Source organism: Odocoileus virginianus, chromosome 8 (assembly GCF_023699985.2).
Source record: "Odocoileus virginianus isolate 20LAN1187 ecotype Illinois chromosome 8, Ovbor_1.2, whole genome shotgun sequence".
NCBI classification, from domain to species: Eukaryota; Metazoa; Chordata; class Mammalia; order Artiodactyla; family Cervidae; genus Odocoileus; species Odocoileus virginianus.
In genome coordinates this window covers 75,219,414-75,237,626 of record NC_069681.1, presented here as the reverse complement: position 1 = coordinate 75,237,626, position 18,213 = coordinate 75,219,414, and the positions used below count along the sequence as shown (strand labels likewise).

The window sequence follows — 18,213 nt, the reverse complement described above, 5'->3', positions numbered from 1 at the left end:
GACAGTTTGTGCTTTTCTGCTCTGGGCATACTCTTTGTTAAACTGGAGACAGCCTGGCTCCTGCTTGGCCCCGGGAAGGTCTGGAAAGTGTTTCACTGCCACTGAAGGCCTCTGGGCTCTGATAGTTAAATTCATATTTAGTTTGGTTTGCCTTCCACAACAACACACTTGGAATGTTGTTGTTTAGTCGCTCAGTCTTTGCAACCCCATGAACTTGTAGCCCGCCAGGCTCTTCTTTCCCTGGGATTCTCCAGGCAAGAGTACTGGAGTGGGTTGCCATTTCCTTCTCCAGGGTTTCTTCCCGACCCAGGGATCAGACTTTATCTCCTGCATTGGTGGGCGGATTCTTTACCTCTGAGCCACCTGGGAAGCCCATACCCTTAGAATAGCGGCTTTACTTTTCCTGGTGAATTGTACGACTCAGGAACAATGGGCTTAATTGTGCTCTTCCTGCTATTTCTGCCCATAGAAGGCTCTCGATTGGGAACTGAAATTAGTGTGGGGGCTCAAGAGACCGGAGTCCCATCAGCGGGTGTGTTGGCCCCTGGGTGTTTCTCCCGCTGATCAGGCCTGAGGCCGGGAAGCCGTGGGTGGGTGTTCTGGCCGCGGGTGGTGGGATCGTGAGAGGTGAGGCCTTAGCGGCCAGTGACAGTGCGGACCGCGTGGCCCACCTGCTGCGGTGAAGGGGTCCCTGGGTGAGACCAGAGCACTAACGAAGCTCCCGCCTCTGTCCTCCCCTCAGCAGACCAGAAGCCGCGGGATGGGGTGCACTGCACTGATGGGCGTCGGGCAGCAGATGCTTCGGAGGAAGGTGGTGGACTGCAGCCGCGAGGAGAGCCGGCTGTCGCGATGCCTGAACACGTTCGACCTGGTGGCGCTGGGCGTGGGCAGCACGCTGGGGGCCGGCGTGTACGTACTGGCTGGGGCCGTGGCTCGGGAGGATGCGGGCCCCGCCATCGTCATCTCCTTCCTCATCGCCGCCCTGGCCTCCGTGCTGGCCGGCCTCTGCTACGGCGAGTTTGGCGCGCGGGTCCCCAAGACGGGCTCGGCCTACCTGTACAGCTACGTCACTGTGGGCGAGCTCTGGGCCTTCATCACCGGCTGGAACCTCATCCTGTCCTACATCATTGGTAGGTCTCCAAGCCACGGCCCGGCCCCGCCTCCCTCCTGGTGTTCTCCCCCCAACCTGGCTCCCCAGACCCCAGGGGTCTGGCTCCCCACCCCAGGCCGGCGCCTCCCACCTTTTCCCTTTTCCTTTAGTGCAAGGTGGAGGCCTGCCGCGGGCACCACTGCCCTGGCTCTTAAAGATCAAGCATGTGGGATCCTAGTGGGGACAAGCCCAGCCCCCAAGAGGCCAGTCCTGTTACCACAAAGAGACGCAGAATCAAGACTTTTGTAGCTAGTGAAATAAAGGACCTCATCTCTTTCAGTCTTTTTCCTGATTACTCAAGTAAATGCATCACTGATACAGAAAAATTTAAGAAATGCAGAAAAGCACAAAGAGGAAATTAGAAATTACCCAGTCTGACAGCCCAGCCTCTCGGTGGGAATGCGGCTACTTTAAAAGGGCTTTTACGTTTCCAGAGAGCTTGCCTGCAAATAAAACAGAACGGTGAGCGTGAAGCTCCTGCTGTTCCTAAACTAGCAGGTGACAGTCACCAGCAAGGCACCCTTTAAAAATAAAGGAAGACGCCTTTTGTGGTGACTGGAACTTTAGCAGCATTTCCCGGGAAGCATTGCTGGAAAAGCAGTGACAGGTATTACTCAGATTGAAAGCACAGTTGGGTGCTCTTGGCCTTTGGGGTGGGGGTGGGGGTGCTGGACTCCACACCTGTGGATGTTCTGTGCGGTCAAAGCCTCGGGGCCCGTGGTCCCCCCAGGCCTGGCACAGCGGCAGAGATGGCTGACTCTGGCAGGGATGGGGCGGGGGGAGCCAGCCACTTGGCTGCTGGGGGGATGGCCAGCCCTGAGCCGCTGTCCTTGGCCCCCCAGCCCCCTCCGGGAGGCAGCCCCGTCAGCTCTGCTGCTGAGGGTCTTCAGGGAGGAATGTGGCCCCCACTGCCTACTGCAGCCCAGGTGCAGTCATGAGGTCCCTGAATGGTCTGTCCCCGGGATTTCTTGTTACAGTGAAATAAAATAGGTAGAGTTCAGTACTGTCAGAGCGCCTCTTGGTGTTCAGGATGGTGTTACTTTGTTAAATTTTACTATGATTCAGCTACATGTAGGTTCAAAACACATGGTACACACACACACACACACACACACACACACACACTCACACACACACATGTTTGTGTTGGTTGTGATGGAGAATGCATCTGGTCCCAGGCCCTACATCTGGCTTCTCTGCGGACTCTGACCGGTCCTCCCGTCTGACTCAGCACATCCTGAGGTGTGGCAGCTGCTGCGGGGTCCTCTGCTCCCCAGCACCCGAGAGCTGTGAGCCCCTGCGGGTGCTTCAGATATCAGGCTAGACAACAGGCGCTGTGTTGAGTATTGCCTTCTCTTCCATCCGACGGTGTGTTTCTCGGCAGGTACCTCAAGCGTAGCGCGGGCCTGGAGCGCAACGTTTGACGAGCTGATTGGGAAGCCCATTGGGGAGTTCTCGCGGACGCACATGGCCCTGCATGCGCCCGGGGTGCTGGCCGAGAACCCAGACATATTCGCTGTGATCATCATCCTCATTCTCACAGGTACGGCCACACGTTGGGTGCATTGGGAGGGAACCGGGAGTCCGGGCTGAGGCTCAGGCTCTTTCCTTTTCTCCTCCCATCCCCCCATATTCTTGTCTTCTTTAATTGATGCAGACATCTTTTTTTTTTTTTTTGTCGAAATGGCTTCTCAGATTCACATAGGGTTGGCCTATTGAATAGGTTGAGTGTTGCGCTGTTTAATTAAAATGAGACTCTCAGGTGTTTGCGTAAGTGTTTGTGGAGTAGGATTTCGTTAGGGCTGCGGGCTTTGTGTGCAGGTGACCCAGAAATACGAGTTCTTCTGACTCAGCGGATGACCATTTAGGAAGGAGAGTTGGCCTTCATCAGCCAGGACAACATGGAGGAGCCAGGCCCAATGGTCACTGAACTTTGGGGTTGGAGATGGCTTGGGTGGTTTACATCCAATCAGCTAGCAAAACAAGCCCTTAAATAATGAAGTTTCCCCACAGAGTTTCTAGTACTGGATTTTTAAGTTGCAGACAGGGCTTGAACATAGCTGATGACTGCCTTAGTCGTCTTAGTGACATTGACCTTAGTCTCAGCCACCAAGCTGGGAGTTTTGTTAATATGCACATTAAGTGGATATGCAGATAAATTCTCTTTTGAGGTTAGAAGATTTTGGATGGGTTTTAAAAACATCCATGCCTTATTTTACACACCACATAATTGAGATCGTTCTGCACAGGGCCAGTCTCAGCGGTATGTCTGGTCCAGCTGGCAGGAACACGGATCAGAAATTAAGTCTGCAGGAGTGAGATTTTCATAAGGACAAGAGGGAGGGAGGCTGAAGAACAAACACAGCGGAGTGTGAAGTGTTCCCTGAATTGCTCCATGCCCTTGTAATGTCTGTATTTCAGAAATCAGTCTATCACGTAGAGCATCTTTTATGGTAAAACGTGTAAGAGACGTCCAGTCCGATCATGGTCCTGTGTCCCTGGGCACCTTCCCTGACTCTTCCCTTGCCTGGCTGAAGGTTCTCCACAGAAGCGTGTTCTGTGTTCCGCAAGGCGGACCTGCAGCTTGCATAGTGTCACGCATGCTTTTTCCACCCAGTATTTTTTTTATCTCGAATTTTCGAGGTAGAGCTGCCTGGCTGAGATGTTCTACGTGTGCTGAGTCCCAGGAGGGGGACTCCATGGTAGGACCCCAAGGTGGTCATCACTGTGGACACTGCTAGCACCCCACAGAGTATCTGGATGATTCCATGTCTGGAGAACTCTTTTTTTCTCTCAAGAAACTGAGCAGAGTGTCCCCTTGGAGGAAAGGAACTCCCAGCCTGGGAGAACTGGGTGGTTCTCGGTGATTGAGGTTCAGCGAGAGGCTCCCTTCATCCCAGGGAGGGCTCTGCTATTGAGGGCAGCAACTGGCTCAGATGTGCCCAGCCCGTCTGACCCCGGGGCACTCCTGCTTGTTGTCTCAATTCCACGAGGTGGCTGGACGTCCAGCCCTGCTGGCTTTGGTCAACACGCCGCAGACTTGGGTTGTTTTGATGCCTGCCTCTAGGATGAGAGTCACTGCAGCCTCGTTCCTCTTCAGAGGTTTGACGCTGCTCACATTCTTTTAACGTCACCTTCTCGTCCCCCCACCCCCCCACCCCAGAGGGACTTGCTGGCCCGAGGTCAGCACTGAGGTCATTTCTGTTTATGCCCTTTTGCAGGACTTTTAACTCTGGGTGTGAAAGAGTCCGCCATGGTCAACAAAATATTCACGTGTGTCAACGTTCTGGTGCTGGGCTTCATCATGGTGTCGGGGTTTGTGAAAGGATCAATTAAAAACTGGCAGCTCACGGAGGAGGACTTCCGGAACACGTCGGGTCACCTCTGCCTGAACAAGTGGGTGTCCCCCTGACTCTGGGCACCTGGGAGTGGTGTGGCTAGGGCGGTCCTTGGCTACCACAGCACAGTACAGTACAGTCTTTGTGAAAAAATGTAATTTGAGCTAGGATATATTGTCATTACTGAACTGTTTTTTTTTTTTTTTGCAGTCAGATAGTTGAGGGTGTTTCCTTTGTCTGAAATTTGTGTTTTCTTGCCTTGTATTTGACTGAGGTTGTACGACACAGGAAGATGATGGGGGAACGGCGGCATCTCTGGATGCTGATTCCAAAACCCTGCCTTGGTGAGGACTGTGGTGGGGCTCACTCAGCAGTCCGTTTCCCCGTATCCTGTTTGATGATCGAACTCTGAATTTCCTTTTCAGAGAAGATTTTCCTCTGTGGTACCATGCAGATGCCGCTTTCTTTTGAAATGCCTTCCTATCTGATCACCTTGAACAAAGAAGTCAGTGAAACATTTTATCTCAGTCATTCTTCAGAGTAGTTTCTCAGAACAACTGAGGTTATCATAACGCGATGATGGCAAACAACCTCTTTCGCTCCCACTCCACGTGGGCCACGTCAGCCCTGAGACGCCGTGGCCCCAGCGTCCTTCCATATCGGGCTCAGGATGCCTAGGCCTGGAGGCAGGTGACCGGCCGGCTCTCCACTCTGTGCCTTTGCAGGCCTCTGGGCACGCCCTTACCAACAAGCTCACCTTGTTTCGGGAAACAAAAGCCAAATGTTGGAATGGATCTTTCTGACCTTCCTTTTTTTTTTTTTTTGGTCAGATTTCTTGATACATGTTAGGGTCTCAGGAGGGAGAACAGGGAGTTCTGATTTTGTTTACAATTCTGTTTTAATTATGGCTAAAGGTTAAATTGGTGCTTTGAAGAGATCCTCCTAAAATGCAGATATCTCAGCTCCAGGAATGATCAGCTGGGGGTGGCTGGCCAGCGTGGACACATGCAGGCTTTCAGGGGCCGGATCGTCCACAAGGACATGATGTGGTCAGAGCTGGGCTGTGGGTGAGCACAGGCACAACCTAGCTCTCCCATCAGGGGCTAGAGTGCGAGGACCATGTGCTCAGATCTGGAAGACCTGTCCCTTCTGCCCACATTCCCCTGGCCAGAATCCAGTAGGGAGCCATGTCCAGCTGCAAGAGAGGCTGGAAAGTTGACTGATCACATGTCGCGTTGACCTCTGATTAAGGCCCGGGTGCCCGGCATGTCTTCCGATGGCCTACTCCGTGGGCAGGTGGTGATCAGCAGCTGATTCACTAACTGGAACACAGACAGGAAACGAACCCACGAAACTAGCTCTAACATCATGTGGTTAGCAGTTCAAACAGAAAGAGCCTTCCTTCTGGGACGAAACGCGACTGCAGAGAATTGAGAGCTTTTAATAAGTCACTCCCCAGCATTCCTGAGTCCTTTTCATGCCAAATTTATCAGTGCCGTTCATTCAGGGCAGAGTAGGGCCAATTTGAAATAAGCTTTGAAGTAACCCAATCGACTTGGAAAGCTTCACAGGCTCCCTCACTGGTCACTGTGAGCCAGTGAAGAATTGAGCGGAGATGGCACCTCCTGTCTCCTGGTTGTCTGTCTAGATTTAGCCTTCTTTCGTTTTTTTTTAAAATTAATTAATTAATTTAATTTGGAGGCTAATTACTTTGCAGTACTGTAGTGGTTTTTGCCATACATTGACATGAATCAGCCACGGGTGTACATGTGTACACCCTGAACCTCCCTCCCCATCCCATCCCTCAGGGTCGTCCCAGTTTGATGCATGAAACAGGGCATTCATACTGCTTTGAAGAGACTGTTTCTGCCAGCTGATGGGATTTCCTGTCACTGGCCATCCTCACGCTCTGTGTCCCTGCAGTGATGACCTGCGCGGGCCTCTGGCCAGAGAGACATTTGTTTCCCGGCCCCTCGGTCACCAGCGGGGTCCTGGAGTTACATCTGCCCGCAGCCCCAGGGCCGCTGTCCTGCTGGCCGGGGGACGCTGCAGGGCCGGGCCCAGCTGGGTCTCGGGGTGGCTGTCGGGGTGGCTCCTCTTTGGAGCCAGGAAGCGGGGGCTGTGACCCTGACGGCGGTGCTGTCTTTCAGTGGCACGAAGGAAGGGAAACCTGGTGTCGGTGGGTTCATGCCCTTCGGGTTCCCCGGCGTGCTGTCGGGGGCAGCGACCTGCTTCTACGCCTTCGTGGGCTTTGACTGCATCGCCACCACAGGTAGGCCCACCGCCCTCGGGACACCTGGCCTCACCTGGCCAGGCATCTGATTCCCCTCCCTGGGGTGTGTGCGTGCCTGCTGCCGCCCGTTGGCTCCTGAGTGCCCGAGTATGGATTTGCACCTTCCTGCCAATCCCCCTTTCATCACTCCCCAAGTGGCCTGCCCAACAGGAGCTTGCCTGCCTGTCCCTGGTGGGCCCGGGGTGACGACACCGTGGCTGCAGCTGACAGCAGACCCCACGCGTGCTCCGGGAGAGTGTGGCCACCGAGTCCACCGTCATCCGGGTGCTCGAGGAGGCCGAGCTCCCAGCCTCCAGCGAGTTCTCTTTTCCTCGCTGACCCTCAGTGCAAAGGCTGAGAGCACCTTCCCTGGGCCCGTGGGTATCATGGTTTGTGGTCTGAGGGCCTCTCCCCTGGCTTCCCCAGGAGCTTGGAAGGGCCTTGGCCCTGCAGGGCCGTGAGGGGCAGGGTGGTCTCAAGCCCCCAGCTGAACTCCTTACGGCTTGCAGGGGAGGAGGTGAAGAACCCGCAGAAGGCCATCCCTGTGGGCATCGTTGCTTCCCTGCTCATCTGCTTCATCGCCTACTTCGGGGTGTCGGCCGCCCTCACCCTCATGATGCCTTACTTCTGCCTGGACAAGAACAGCCCCCTGCCGGACGCCTTCAAGCACGTGGGCTGGGAGGGTGCCAAGTACGCAGTGGCCGTTGGCTCCCTCTGTGCCCTGTCCACCAGGTGAGGAGCGGAGATACTCGGGAAGGCGAGTGTGCTGTGAACACTCCTCTCTCCCCTTGAAGTAGAGCCCAACCCAGCCCCGATTGTGGGACTTATTCCCTTGGGCTGCTCTCGATCAGTCCCTGGGGCTGTCTTTGCGATACGGACATTTCATCTCAATAGCCCAAGGCCCACGTTTCAGCATAGTCAGCTCAGCAAAGGCTGCTTCTCTTGTCCCTGACTGTGGCCGTTGGCTGAACCAGGCCACCTCTGTGAGCACTGTCTCTGGCCCTTACTTTGGCCATAAAGCAGAGGTTATCATTAAAAAGGAGCAAGGGCCGCAAATACCTTTTAATGAGAATCATTTTGCCCTCATGCTTCCTGCTAGCCTGTAAACACAGGAAACATTTGTGGACCTCCGGGAGATCTTCATGAAGGCGGTGATGCTTTTCTTTTTGATTCAGCCAGAGATAATTGCAGGAATAAATACAGAACGTCTCTAGAACTGTGTCTAGATGCCACGCTGGTTTATGTTAGACGTTTCCAACTCACACACATGTGCACACTTGCTACAAGTGCTCCTCCAGGCTCGGTGTGTTGAGCTGCGGGCTTCCCAGGTTGGAGCCAGCTCCCTCTCCTTGGTGTGAACACCTGTTGCGATGCCTTTATTCCCCCGAGCTCTCTTATGGACACGGTTCGCTTTTCCTCCCGTCTAGTCTTTTAGGTTCCATGTTTCCCATGCCTCGAGTTATCTATGCCATGGCTGAAGATGGGCTGCTGTTTAAATTTTTGGCCAAAATCAACGACAGGACCAAAACGCCAATAATTGCCACCTTAACCTCGGGTGCCATTGCCGGTAAGAACTGGAATCTCCTATGCAGCATTTTAACAGTTGGGTTATTATTCCCTAAGGAAATGTCTTGGCCTGTGCCGGTCTGAGAGAAATTGTGACTGGTCATTTTAACGTTTGGTTTTTACCATTGGAGTCTGGTTTGTCGCAAGGTAACTGAGTGCCTTTTGACAAAAGGCAGATGCCAGTTTCACAGAGAATGATGGAATTCACAGGTTGCGTTTTTCAATGATTGCCATCCACTGCACTCAGCTCAGCACGTACACTGTCCCTTCAGAGCTGTGTCCTTCCCCTTCCCCAGGTGTCCCTGAGTGGGACCTCATCCCCCCCATCCCTTGGTGGGATGAAGTCCTTCATGGTACATGCCCTGTCTTGTCAGTGCTGGAAATTCACCGTCCATGTGTCTTAGCTCGTGAATTCTCTGGGAAGCGAGAATCCCTTACAGTCAGTGTTTTATAAAACATGCCACCTGTTCCCCAGGGAACACTGAGGGTGTGACTGGGGTAGCCCTCCACCCTGAGCTCATGAACAACAAACGGCAGGACGAGAGGAGGTGGTTCTGACGGACCAATATCAGGTCCCTCGCCAAGAGGGCAGAAGGGAGTGGAGGGCTGGGGAACCCTTGGGCCTGTGTGCACGTTGAAAGCCAGAGCAGCCCTGCAAAGAGACCGCTCTTGGTTTTCTGTTTCCTCTTTGAGTCGTGTTTCACAGCCCAGAGGTAGGTGTACAGATGAGAGACAGAGGCTCAGAAGGGGGACGTGAGGATGCACGCCCAGGGAGGACAGCACTGGTTCTCGGATCTTGGTTTGTTTTGGGGCCAGACTGGCTGGGTCCTCCCAGCCCATGTGGGGAGCAGGAAGTCTCCGTGGTGAATGAGGACACATACCGGTCACAGTTGGATCACAGGGACTTGTCAGATAGCCACAGGGGAGGCATTTGACCCTCTTAATGAGTGAATTGTTAATAGCATTCACACCCTTAGCAAAATGTGCTTAGTTTTATGGATCAATGTTGTTTAGTGAAAGGAAGCCAGTTTTTCTTATTTCACACACGTGCAGTATGAGTCTGCATTCTTGAGTGTGATCGCTGTGGGCAGGTTAAGCGACACCTTGTATCAGTATACGACCAGTGTGTTTATGGGATTAAGGAATTAGAAATAGCGGGTGCTTTTTCTTTTTCTTTTTTTTTTTAATATTTACATGTAATGTGATCATGCTGAAGCCTGGCCTTAATTTCCTTCCTGTGCTGATTAAGGGAAATGAAACTGTAACTTTAAAGCCACTGTAAAGTTCTTGTATCACCAGACCAAGGGTTTGCTCTTTCTTTTTATTAAGTCAGAGTGATAAGTAAGTCTTTAGTTTTCCAAAAATCACCTCCCATGGAAGAAGTTTGGCTCAGGTTTCTCTGAGTGAGGATGTAAGCGTTTGATACACACAGAGTGGGTTTTCTAATTATTCTGTAGGCCCTCGCTGCTCTTTAATTCTATTAGTTAACCTCAATTTGAATTTGTTTTAGTTGCCATGGTTTGTGTGGGCTTGAGAAGTATTTGTGGAAAAGTAATGGCTTTGCGTTTATATTTCAACTTGTGTTGATTGCATGTGATTTGAAAATATCCCAAAGTGGATCCAGCCAAGTTATTTTTTAAATGGGAAACTTGACACATATACCCACATAAATAGATGTGCATACACTTATAAAAATCTGGGAATGAAAAAAAAAATCTAGGAGTGATTTTCAAAAAAGACTGTGTGTTTTGCTTTGCATTAAGTGGGGTTGTGGTGAAGGGACTGGTATTGTTTGGGAATAACATCACTTTCCACGCCCACCTTCTGGGTTAGGAGCCTCTGTGAGCCCTCCCAGGGCCCAGGACTTGCCCTCACTCACCTCCTCCTCATTTTTGCCTCCTGATGCAGGCCTCAGGTGGTATTCTTGGGAAGACCAAAGGATTCTTTAGTCTACCCTGTTCGGGGGCACATACCTAGCACCCAGTAACTGGCATGCTCATGAGTGCCGTTGATGAGTGGATGACGGAAGGATGATGGATGGATGGTGGATGGGTAGTGTATGGGTGGATGGATAGATATGCATAGATGCAGACTCTGTGAGTCTGCATAGTGTAGAGGAAGACATACTGCCCCAGAGCCATAAGAACCTAGCTCAGTGCCTGACTTTTCCACTTATTAGCTGTGTGCCCTTCCCTAGGGTGTCTGGACTTTGCTTTCTCCATCTGTAGTGTAGGGATGGCTGGCAGAATTGCCATGGTTGTCAACAGGGTCATGCTGATAAAAGTGCTCTCTCTATATAAATGTTATTTATTGTTGCTGTCTGTTGGGAGCTGTGTATGTGATTTAGTCCCGAGCTTTCCTTCCTTTTAAGCAGTGCTGCTGTGTTTCTTCATGGAAAGGGCTGGCAGAGGGAAGGAGAGGCCCTCCCGGGTGCCCTGGGTCACGGGTGGGTGGTGGCCCTCGCTGCCAGTGTGTTCGGACCCACACCTGTCCTAATGTTCGTCTCCTCCTCCCCAGCGGTGATGGCCTTCCTCTTCGACCTGAAGGACCTGGTGGACCTCATGTCCATCGGCACTCTCCTGGCTTACTCTCTCGTGGCTGCCTGCGTCTTGGTCTTGCGGTAGGTGTGGCTTTCCGGGTTCCAGGACACAAGAGCAGACGCCCCCTGCCAGCTTCCTGCTACCAGTTTGTGTTAATGGTTTATACGCTGTAAACTTGAGGCTGTGGATCGTTCCTTTGGGAACTGCCTGGGAGAGGGTGGGACCTGGTGCTTGAAAATCTAGTTACAGAGAATAGCCTTGAAAGAAGTCCAGGGTGGGTGGCTTGACTGCTCTGTCTCTCTCACATGCTCTGGCTTTTCTGGCTGGATGTCTGGAGGACAGAGCAACTTGACGGCTGGGGGCTGGATCTTTGGATTAGAATTTTTGAAGGCTGAGGGTAACGATCTCAGTTTGGACCGGAGACTAGGGACTGGCCCTGGTGGGCACTGGGAGAACTGGGGACACTGTGATGCTTCCATGGAGGTGAGAGTGGAGGGCCGGGGGTGATGTGCAGGAAGACTCTCCAGGTTCTGCTTTGAGTCTTGTCCGGACGGGGCCGGCCCCGTGAAGGGCCGTGACACAGCAGATCCGGGCCGGGGCTCTTGGCTGCCACGGTGCCCGTCCCTCCAAGCTCACCCTGCCCCAGTTTTCCTTTGCTCCGGGAGACAGGGCTCTGCTTCCTTGCTTCCAGGGGTGACCCCAGGTAGCATAGCCACCCAATGTGGTCTCCTGGTGAGAGGCCCCCTACTTTGCAGGGCTTCCATCTTGCCAAGCCATGGATTCCATCCATAACATGCTCTGCAGCTACTGTCCCTGGGCTGAGCCTCAGTAGTGGCTCTGGAGAATCAGCTAGAGCTAGTGTTTCCGACCATGTGTTTCTTCCCAAGAGCTCAGTGCTACAATCTTCTCCGAGTCTCCCCCAACCTTCTTAAGTGAGTCAGTGAAAAAAAAAAATGGTGAAGTATCTTCATACTCACTCTTAGATTATATGCAGAATAATGCGTAAAGCACTGCGTGTTTCAAAGCTGGTGGAGGAGATTGGAGCTCTGTTCCTTTTGGCTGGGAAGATAACTAGCCTCATTTAAAATGAATGCTTCACTTGCAGGTGGCTTGTGTCTTGGAAATCATGCCATAGGCTTGGTCCTTCACCCAGCTTTAGAGAGTTATTTATCCCAAGGCACTTAGAGTTTTTAAATAAATTGATCCAATTAAATCATGCAAACAGAATTTCTCAAATTCATCAGCCTGCAGACACGTTTCTCTGACTCTGCACGGAATAGGATCCTAATATGATTGCTTTCTATTTCTGTCTGTATTTTAGCTTCCTACAACCATAGTTTTGTTGTGAGTGGCCTCATATCTTAAGGGCCAGTGCTGCTTTTCAGAGTGAGAGAAATGGTCTCCGTACCTTCCTCTGGGCTGTTTCATGGTGGAGGTCAAGTTGCCTCAAAACAGAGACATAAAAGGAAGAGGATGTTGCCCTGAGGCAGGAGTGAGGCTCAGGTCTCCTCTGTTTGTATTTGCGGAAAGTTAGTGGTAAAGAACCTGCCTGCCAATGCAGGAGACTTAAGAGATGCGGGTTTGATCCCTGAGTTGGGAAGATCCCCTGGAGGAGGACCCGGCAGTATTCTTGCCTAGAGAATCCCATGGACAGAGGAGCCTGGTGGACTGCAGTCCACGGAGTTGCAAAGAGTTCGATACAACTGAAGTGTTTTATCATTCTGACCATCTTCCCTTTTTATGTCTTGTGTCCTAGGCAGCTTTGAAGGCTTACTAAGAACATCAGTTAGAGTGTGTGTACTTGTGCTGAGTTAAAGCCTCATCAGATGGCTAAACAATATGCTGCCTCACAGGTATCAGCCCGAGCAGCCCAACATGGTATACCAGATGGCCAGGACTAGCGATGAGCTCGATCCAGTTGACCAGAATGAGTTGGTGAGCAGCAGCGATTCTCAGACGGGCTTTTTACCGGAAACAGAGAGGCTTTCTTTGAAAACTGTACTCTCACCAAAAAATACAGAGCCTTCCAAATTCTCCGGGCTAATCGTGAACATCTCAACCAGCCTCCTAGGTAAGAACCTGCCCTTCCCTGTGCAGTGTTTGGGGTCTTGCTTATCCCCAGGGGGACCGTGATGTCAGTTATTCTGCCCTAATTGGGATTGGTGCTTGCAGAGATGGAGCCCAGCCCTTCTGGGGTTTTGGGAAGAACTGATTTGTCTGTGGGATCCTGGGGAATGACTGAAGTGCAGTTTTCTCTGTCTGTCCCTCTTAGCACTTCTGGTCATCACCTTCTGCATGGCAGCTGTGCTTGGCAAGGACGCCCTGGTGAAGGGGGAGTTGTGGGCAGTCTTTCTACTCATGGGCTCTGCCTTCCTCTGCTCCGTGGTCACGGCCATCATCTGGCGGCAGCCCGAGAGCAAGACCAAGCTCTCATTCAAGGTAAACAGCTCAGCCTGACAGCTGGAGGGACCCACCCCCGGGAGGCCATGATCCTGACTGTCCTACAGGAGACCACCCTGCCCCTCTGGGCTCCAGCAGGCCTGGGCGTGCGGAGTGAGGTGCTTGTTGGCCAAACTCAGGGGCATGTGAGCCAGGCACAGACAGTGCTGCTGAGAAAGGCCGGCCCCTGGCCCTTGGGTGGGGCAGTGCCCCTGCATCCTGTAAGCTTTTCATAAGTAAATGTCTGCCCTGGTGGATCGTGTGTCATTACCAGGCCTCGGAGATGACTGGGGCCTCTGTAGGCTTAGAGTCTACTAATAACAAGATCGTTCAGCAAGCTCAGAAGTGAGACGCGAGTTCACTGTGGCAATTAGTGTCGCTCAGAGCAAACTCCCACCTGCGAGGGTTTGCCTGTGGGGCTGTGTTGTGGGTGCTGAGGGGATGGGGGTGCTGGGGTGGGGCCTGGCACTCAGCCCCTCCCCACACAGCCCCGCCCGTCCAGATCAGGCCTGGGAGGGCGCTCCCCTCGGGTGGCTCTGCCGTCTCACGTTTTCCGGCCGTCCCCGCAGGTGCCCTTCTTGCCGGTCCTTCCCGTCCTGAGCATCTTCGTGAACGTCTATCTCATGATGCAGCTGGACCAGGGCACGTGGGTCCGATTTGCCGTGTGGATGCTGATCGGTATGTGAGGCATGGGTTTCGAGGTGACCAGCACGTGGTGTCCCAGCCTCTCTCAGGCCCCCCACTCACCCACTCGGCCCCTTCCCCGCCCGTGCCCAGCAGCTTGTTGTCTTCTCTGCTACTGGCCGGCTGGCTTGCGTCCTCCAGCTACCCCCGTTTCCGATTTCAAAACACAGTGAAAACACGTGTAGTCAGCGGTTTTCTCTCTGACAGTGAGGAACACCTGGTAGGCTGTGGGTCCTCCCTCCCTCGTAGATAATTGTAAAGCCTTGGCCTGAACCAGTTATCTGTTCAGGAAAGAGCTTGATGTTCGAAGAATCAGCCCGTGAGTCTGCTGTTGACAGAGCACCACCTTCTTCACCCCAGACTGCACTGTCTGGACAGCCCCCTGGGCTGTAGGGACTGGCTAGACCCGTGGGAGAACTAGAGGTTCCCCCTTGGGGCCTGGCCCCATTTTGCACCGACCATGGCCCCTCTGCGGGCCTCTAGCAGCCCGAGGTGCAGAAATGGACCCAGGTTCCTTCTGTAGTGTTGGTCGCTGGGAGACTGGCCTGAGCGGGCTGTACCCCTGATGAGAGCAGTGGCCTTTAGGCTGAGTTGTGGCCAAACCCCCCTGCCCCAGTGACTGAGGTGTAGGGAGGGTAGCTCCCTGCCTCCCTGCAGAGGTGGGGGATGCCTGCTTTTGAGCACCCTCCACAAGTTCCTGGGCTCCAGGACTGTTCTCCCTTGTCACTGGCACAAAGGTGGTCAGTGGTGGGGGGCGGTAGTTACAGGCACAGTTCTCTGGGTCCCACCACAGACCCATAGGGGCCCCTGAAACAGCAGAATGACTGAATTGGTGGGTTGCATGAATTCCCACGTGACCTGAGGGTCTAAGCCACTCGTGGGAAAATCAGGAGCTATAACAGACAGCCTGAGGAGCCCAGGGAGCCCTAGTGCCCTTGGAAACCCAGCGCAACTTCTGGAGAGTCTGTCTTGGCCCCCTCCAGCGGACACAGGGCAGCCGCCCTGCCAGGTGGGCAGTGGATGAGGCAGAGGCACCAGCGCCCCTCCAGGGGTCTCCACCCAGTGGCTTGCCAGGCGCAAGGCTGCCCAGAAAGACGCGCCTGCCTTTGCCAGGCGTAGAGGTGACCCTGCCGGAAGTCATGTGGGCTTACCTGGGGGGCAGGCCACCTGCCTCTCATGAGATCCTGACCCTGGGGCCGCCTCCTGGACTCACACCCTGTCTCTGCCCTCGACCCGCAGGCTTCTTCATCTACTTCGGCTACGGTCTCTGGCACAGCGAGGAGGCGACCCTGGCCGCCGACCCCACAAGGACTCCTGACGGTCACTTGGATCATTGCAAGTGACGCATGGTCCTGCCCCCGAGAGACCCCCGCAGCACCTCGCACCACCACCCCACCCAGCCCGTGTGCCCGGAGCCCAGCGCAGCCCACGTGCGGCCCGCGGCCCCGACCCCCTGCCAGCTCTTGGTGGGGCCACGTGGCCGGGGCTGGGACTGGCCACCGCCTGCCTCCGAGCCTCCTCCCAGACAAGGACGGCAGCCCCTCTCCTCGCCCGTCCGGCACCCCGGCTGCCACGGCCTTGGGCAGAATGGAGGTCACCTCGGGAGCCCAGGCCTCTATCCCGGGGGTGCCTTGTCGGGTCCCGTCCCCGCCTTGGCCCAGCCCCAGACAGCCGCCCCGGTGCTGGGTGTCTGTCCCTTGGCTGTGCCCATGCCCTGGCCCAGCAGTTTAGTTTACTGAGAGAGGAAGACCAGACCATCTCCTCCTGCTCTGCCCTCTGAGCTGCCTCTGGAGGGTCGCCGGACTGTGACCGCCCCCTCCCTCCAGGCAGGGGCCTTGGCCCGCACTCTGCACACTCCTGCCAGGGGACCAGGCTCCCCCCCGCCAGCCTCCTGCAGCCACCGGCCCTCCAGCAGGTCCCCGCTGCTGCTTTGGCCGAGTCCTGAGTAACTGGAACGTGACACTATTTCTGTAGGACCTGCCTCAAAAGAACGGAGCTTAGCTGAGCGCTCCCCCTGGTCCCAGCTCCTCGCGGGGTCCTGCCCCCTCTGCTGCTCATGGGTCTCAAGGTTCCCCAGGCCAGTGTCTGCTCGTCCTGAGTGACGCACGGCCCCCCCTTGCCCCCCAGCTGCCTCTGGCCCCTTGTGCGTCTGATCGTCACACAGAGTCCTCCTGTCCTTGGCTGTGAGTCGCCATGCAATCCAGCCGGCGATGATGGTGATGTGGAAAATGGCCGAGTCGTTCCCTGAATTGTTCAGGGTGTGGGGGTCTGCCCGCGGCGGGGCAGTGTGGGGTCCTGTGCTGTCCCGCTCGTGTGCTCTGTGAGTGTCGTTGGATGCCGCGGGGGACCCTTGCCTTCGTAATGACCGCGTGTCCTTGTGCACATGGCGCGCCCTGCCAAGGCCCCAGGGACACTCCTTGCAGGTGGGCCGTGCCTTCCTTCCCAAGAGTGGAGTTGGGGGACGGAAGGGCCTGCTTTGGTAGGAGGTGAGGGGGCTGGCATTTCTGACTCCACACAAAATGTAAATGCTGCTTGTGAAGCTTAGCTCCCATTATCTTCCCCCTCTGCCCTTTGACACAAATCTGGTAGAAAGAAGCCTGATAAACTGATGGCTCTTGGCTTTTCTCCCTCTGCCCCAGAAAGTTCTTGGAGGAAAAAAAAAAAGCAAGAATGAGTGAAGCAGGGTTGGCCCGGGTGGGCGAGGGCCTAGCCCCAGTTGCAGGCTCCATCGTCCCCTCTGGTCACTCATGGTAACTTTATTCACAATCTCACTTGCGAATCTTGCAAAGTGGGGACGAGAGCCCGAAGCTTGGGTTTCCAAAGAGAGGTGTTTAGGTTTATGTAGCTGGTGCTGTACCATATTTTGATGAATCTTAACTTATTTCGTTGAGGTGTTTTGGTTGTCTGCTTGCTTCCTGGGGCCTGCCAGCCACCTGTCTGCTCTAGTTGTCTGCTGTTTCTCCACCGAGGCGGAGAGTGTGAGGGAACAAGTGTGTCCAGGAAAGGTGGCGGGTAGAGTTTCTCTCACTTTTTTATTTCCGGCTGAAATTTCTGAGCCTGACCGCCCCCAGCAGACTGTGCACAGCTGACACTTGAGCCAGCTACACGCCTCGTCCTCCGGCCGAGAAGGTGTGTCTAAGCATCTCACGGGTGGGCCCATCATGACAGATGGTCCCCTGCCTCACCTGGAGCCAAGGGGCTGTGCCGCAGGGCCCGCCCATTGGTATCAGAGGCCCCCACCCTCCATGCCGGGTCAGAGCCCCATCTGAGGAAAGGATCCCTGGGTCGTTGGATGGGGTTCAGTGACCTGTGCTTTTGTGAAGAGAGGTTTTCATACCGTTGCTTTTCTTTTCTGTGTGGGGCCATGCTGCCAGGAGACTGAGCGGCGTCTGCAGACCCTGGCTCTATCACACCCGCTCTGGGTTCGTAAAAACTCACCTGGCCCAAAATCAGGGGAGGAGGTGTAGGCAGGGGTGGGTGGGAGCCGGGCAGGGGCCTGATTGCCCCCTAAAGGTTCCATCCCCACCCAGGGATGGGAGACATTGTTATCACCGCCCGCCTTCCTGCGCCTAAGATGGACACGTACATACACACAGAGACGAGACACACACAGACATAACACACGTACACACACAGACACAGATACACACGTGTATACACACAACACACATGTATATACACAGGTATAACATACACACAGACATAACACGTAGACACACATACACACATGTATACACACAGACAACACACATATGTGTATACACAGATATAACACATACACATATACACACACATACAGATATAACACATGTACACACAGAGACATAACATGCACACACAAATACACACACGCAGGCAGAAAATAACCACTGGAATTGCCCGACAGTTTCACATCTCAGCCCTGCCCAGACTCAGTTTCATGACTTGGCTGTTATTGTCCAGAGACACCCCCTGGGGATGTTGTGTCCTCGGTTCCCTGGGCACTAGCCTCAAACACTCGCATTGGAAAGACCCGCTTGTGGGAAGGAACTGCCCCTTCCCACCACTCGTGGGCCCCTCCCTGCACATGCGTGACCTTGTGAAAACCCACCTGCGGTCCCCTGGGCCCTCTGTGGGAGAGTGAGGGGCGCAGTGTCTCTGGAGAATGGGCGGGGGAGACGTGAGCCCCTGGGCGGGGGTGGGACCTTTCGGGGGCAGTCAGGACCCTGCATGGCCCCCATGCCC

At 54.3% G+C, this 18,213-nt stretch overlaps 1 protein-coding gene across 10 annotated transcripts in view; it reads left to right on the top strand.

The window, feature by feature from the left end:
* SLC7A1 (solute carrier family 7 member 1) overlaps nucleotides 1-17,677 on the top strand; it is a 61,249-nt gene extending 43,572 nt beyond the window's left edge. For 6 of the 10 annotated variants that reach the window (XM_070471743.1, XM_070471741.1, XM_070471736.1 and 3 more), the window contains 11 exons: nucleotides 746-1,130; nucleotides 2,535-2,693; nucleotides 4,372-4,546; nucleotides 6,639-6,760; nucleotides 7,270-7,492; nucleotides 8,188-8,327; nucleotides 10,844-10,946; nucleotides 12,720-12,937; nucleotides 13,139-13,305; nucleotides 13,875-13,983; nucleotides 15,229-17,677. In XM_070471743.1, the coding sequence (XP_070327844.1) occupies nucleotides 761-1,130; nucleotides 2,535-2,693; nucleotides 4,372-4,546; nucleotides 6,639-6,760; nucleotides 7,270-7,492; nucleotides 8,188-8,327; nucleotides 10,844-10,946; nucleotides 12,720-12,937; nucleotides 13,139-13,305; nucleotides 13,875-13,983; nucleotides 15,229-15,332 (1,890 nt within the window). In that variant the 5' untranslated portion in view covers nucleotides 746-760 and the 3' untranslated portion in view covers nucleotides 15,333-17,677. Of the gene's footprint in view, nucleotides 1-742; nucleotides 1,131-2,534; nucleotides 2,694-4,371; nucleotides 4,547-6,638; nucleotides 6,761-7,269; nucleotides 7,493-8,187; nucleotides 8,328-10,843; nucleotides 10,947-12,719; nucleotides 12,938-13,138; nucleotides 13,306-13,874; nucleotides 13,984-15,228 lie in introns of all 10 variants that reach the window. The other 4 variants (XM_070471742.1, XM_070471740.1, XM_070471737.1 and 1 more) reach the window with 1 other exon arrangement.
* The last annotated feature ends 536 nt before the right edge of the window (nucleotides 17,678-18,213 follow it).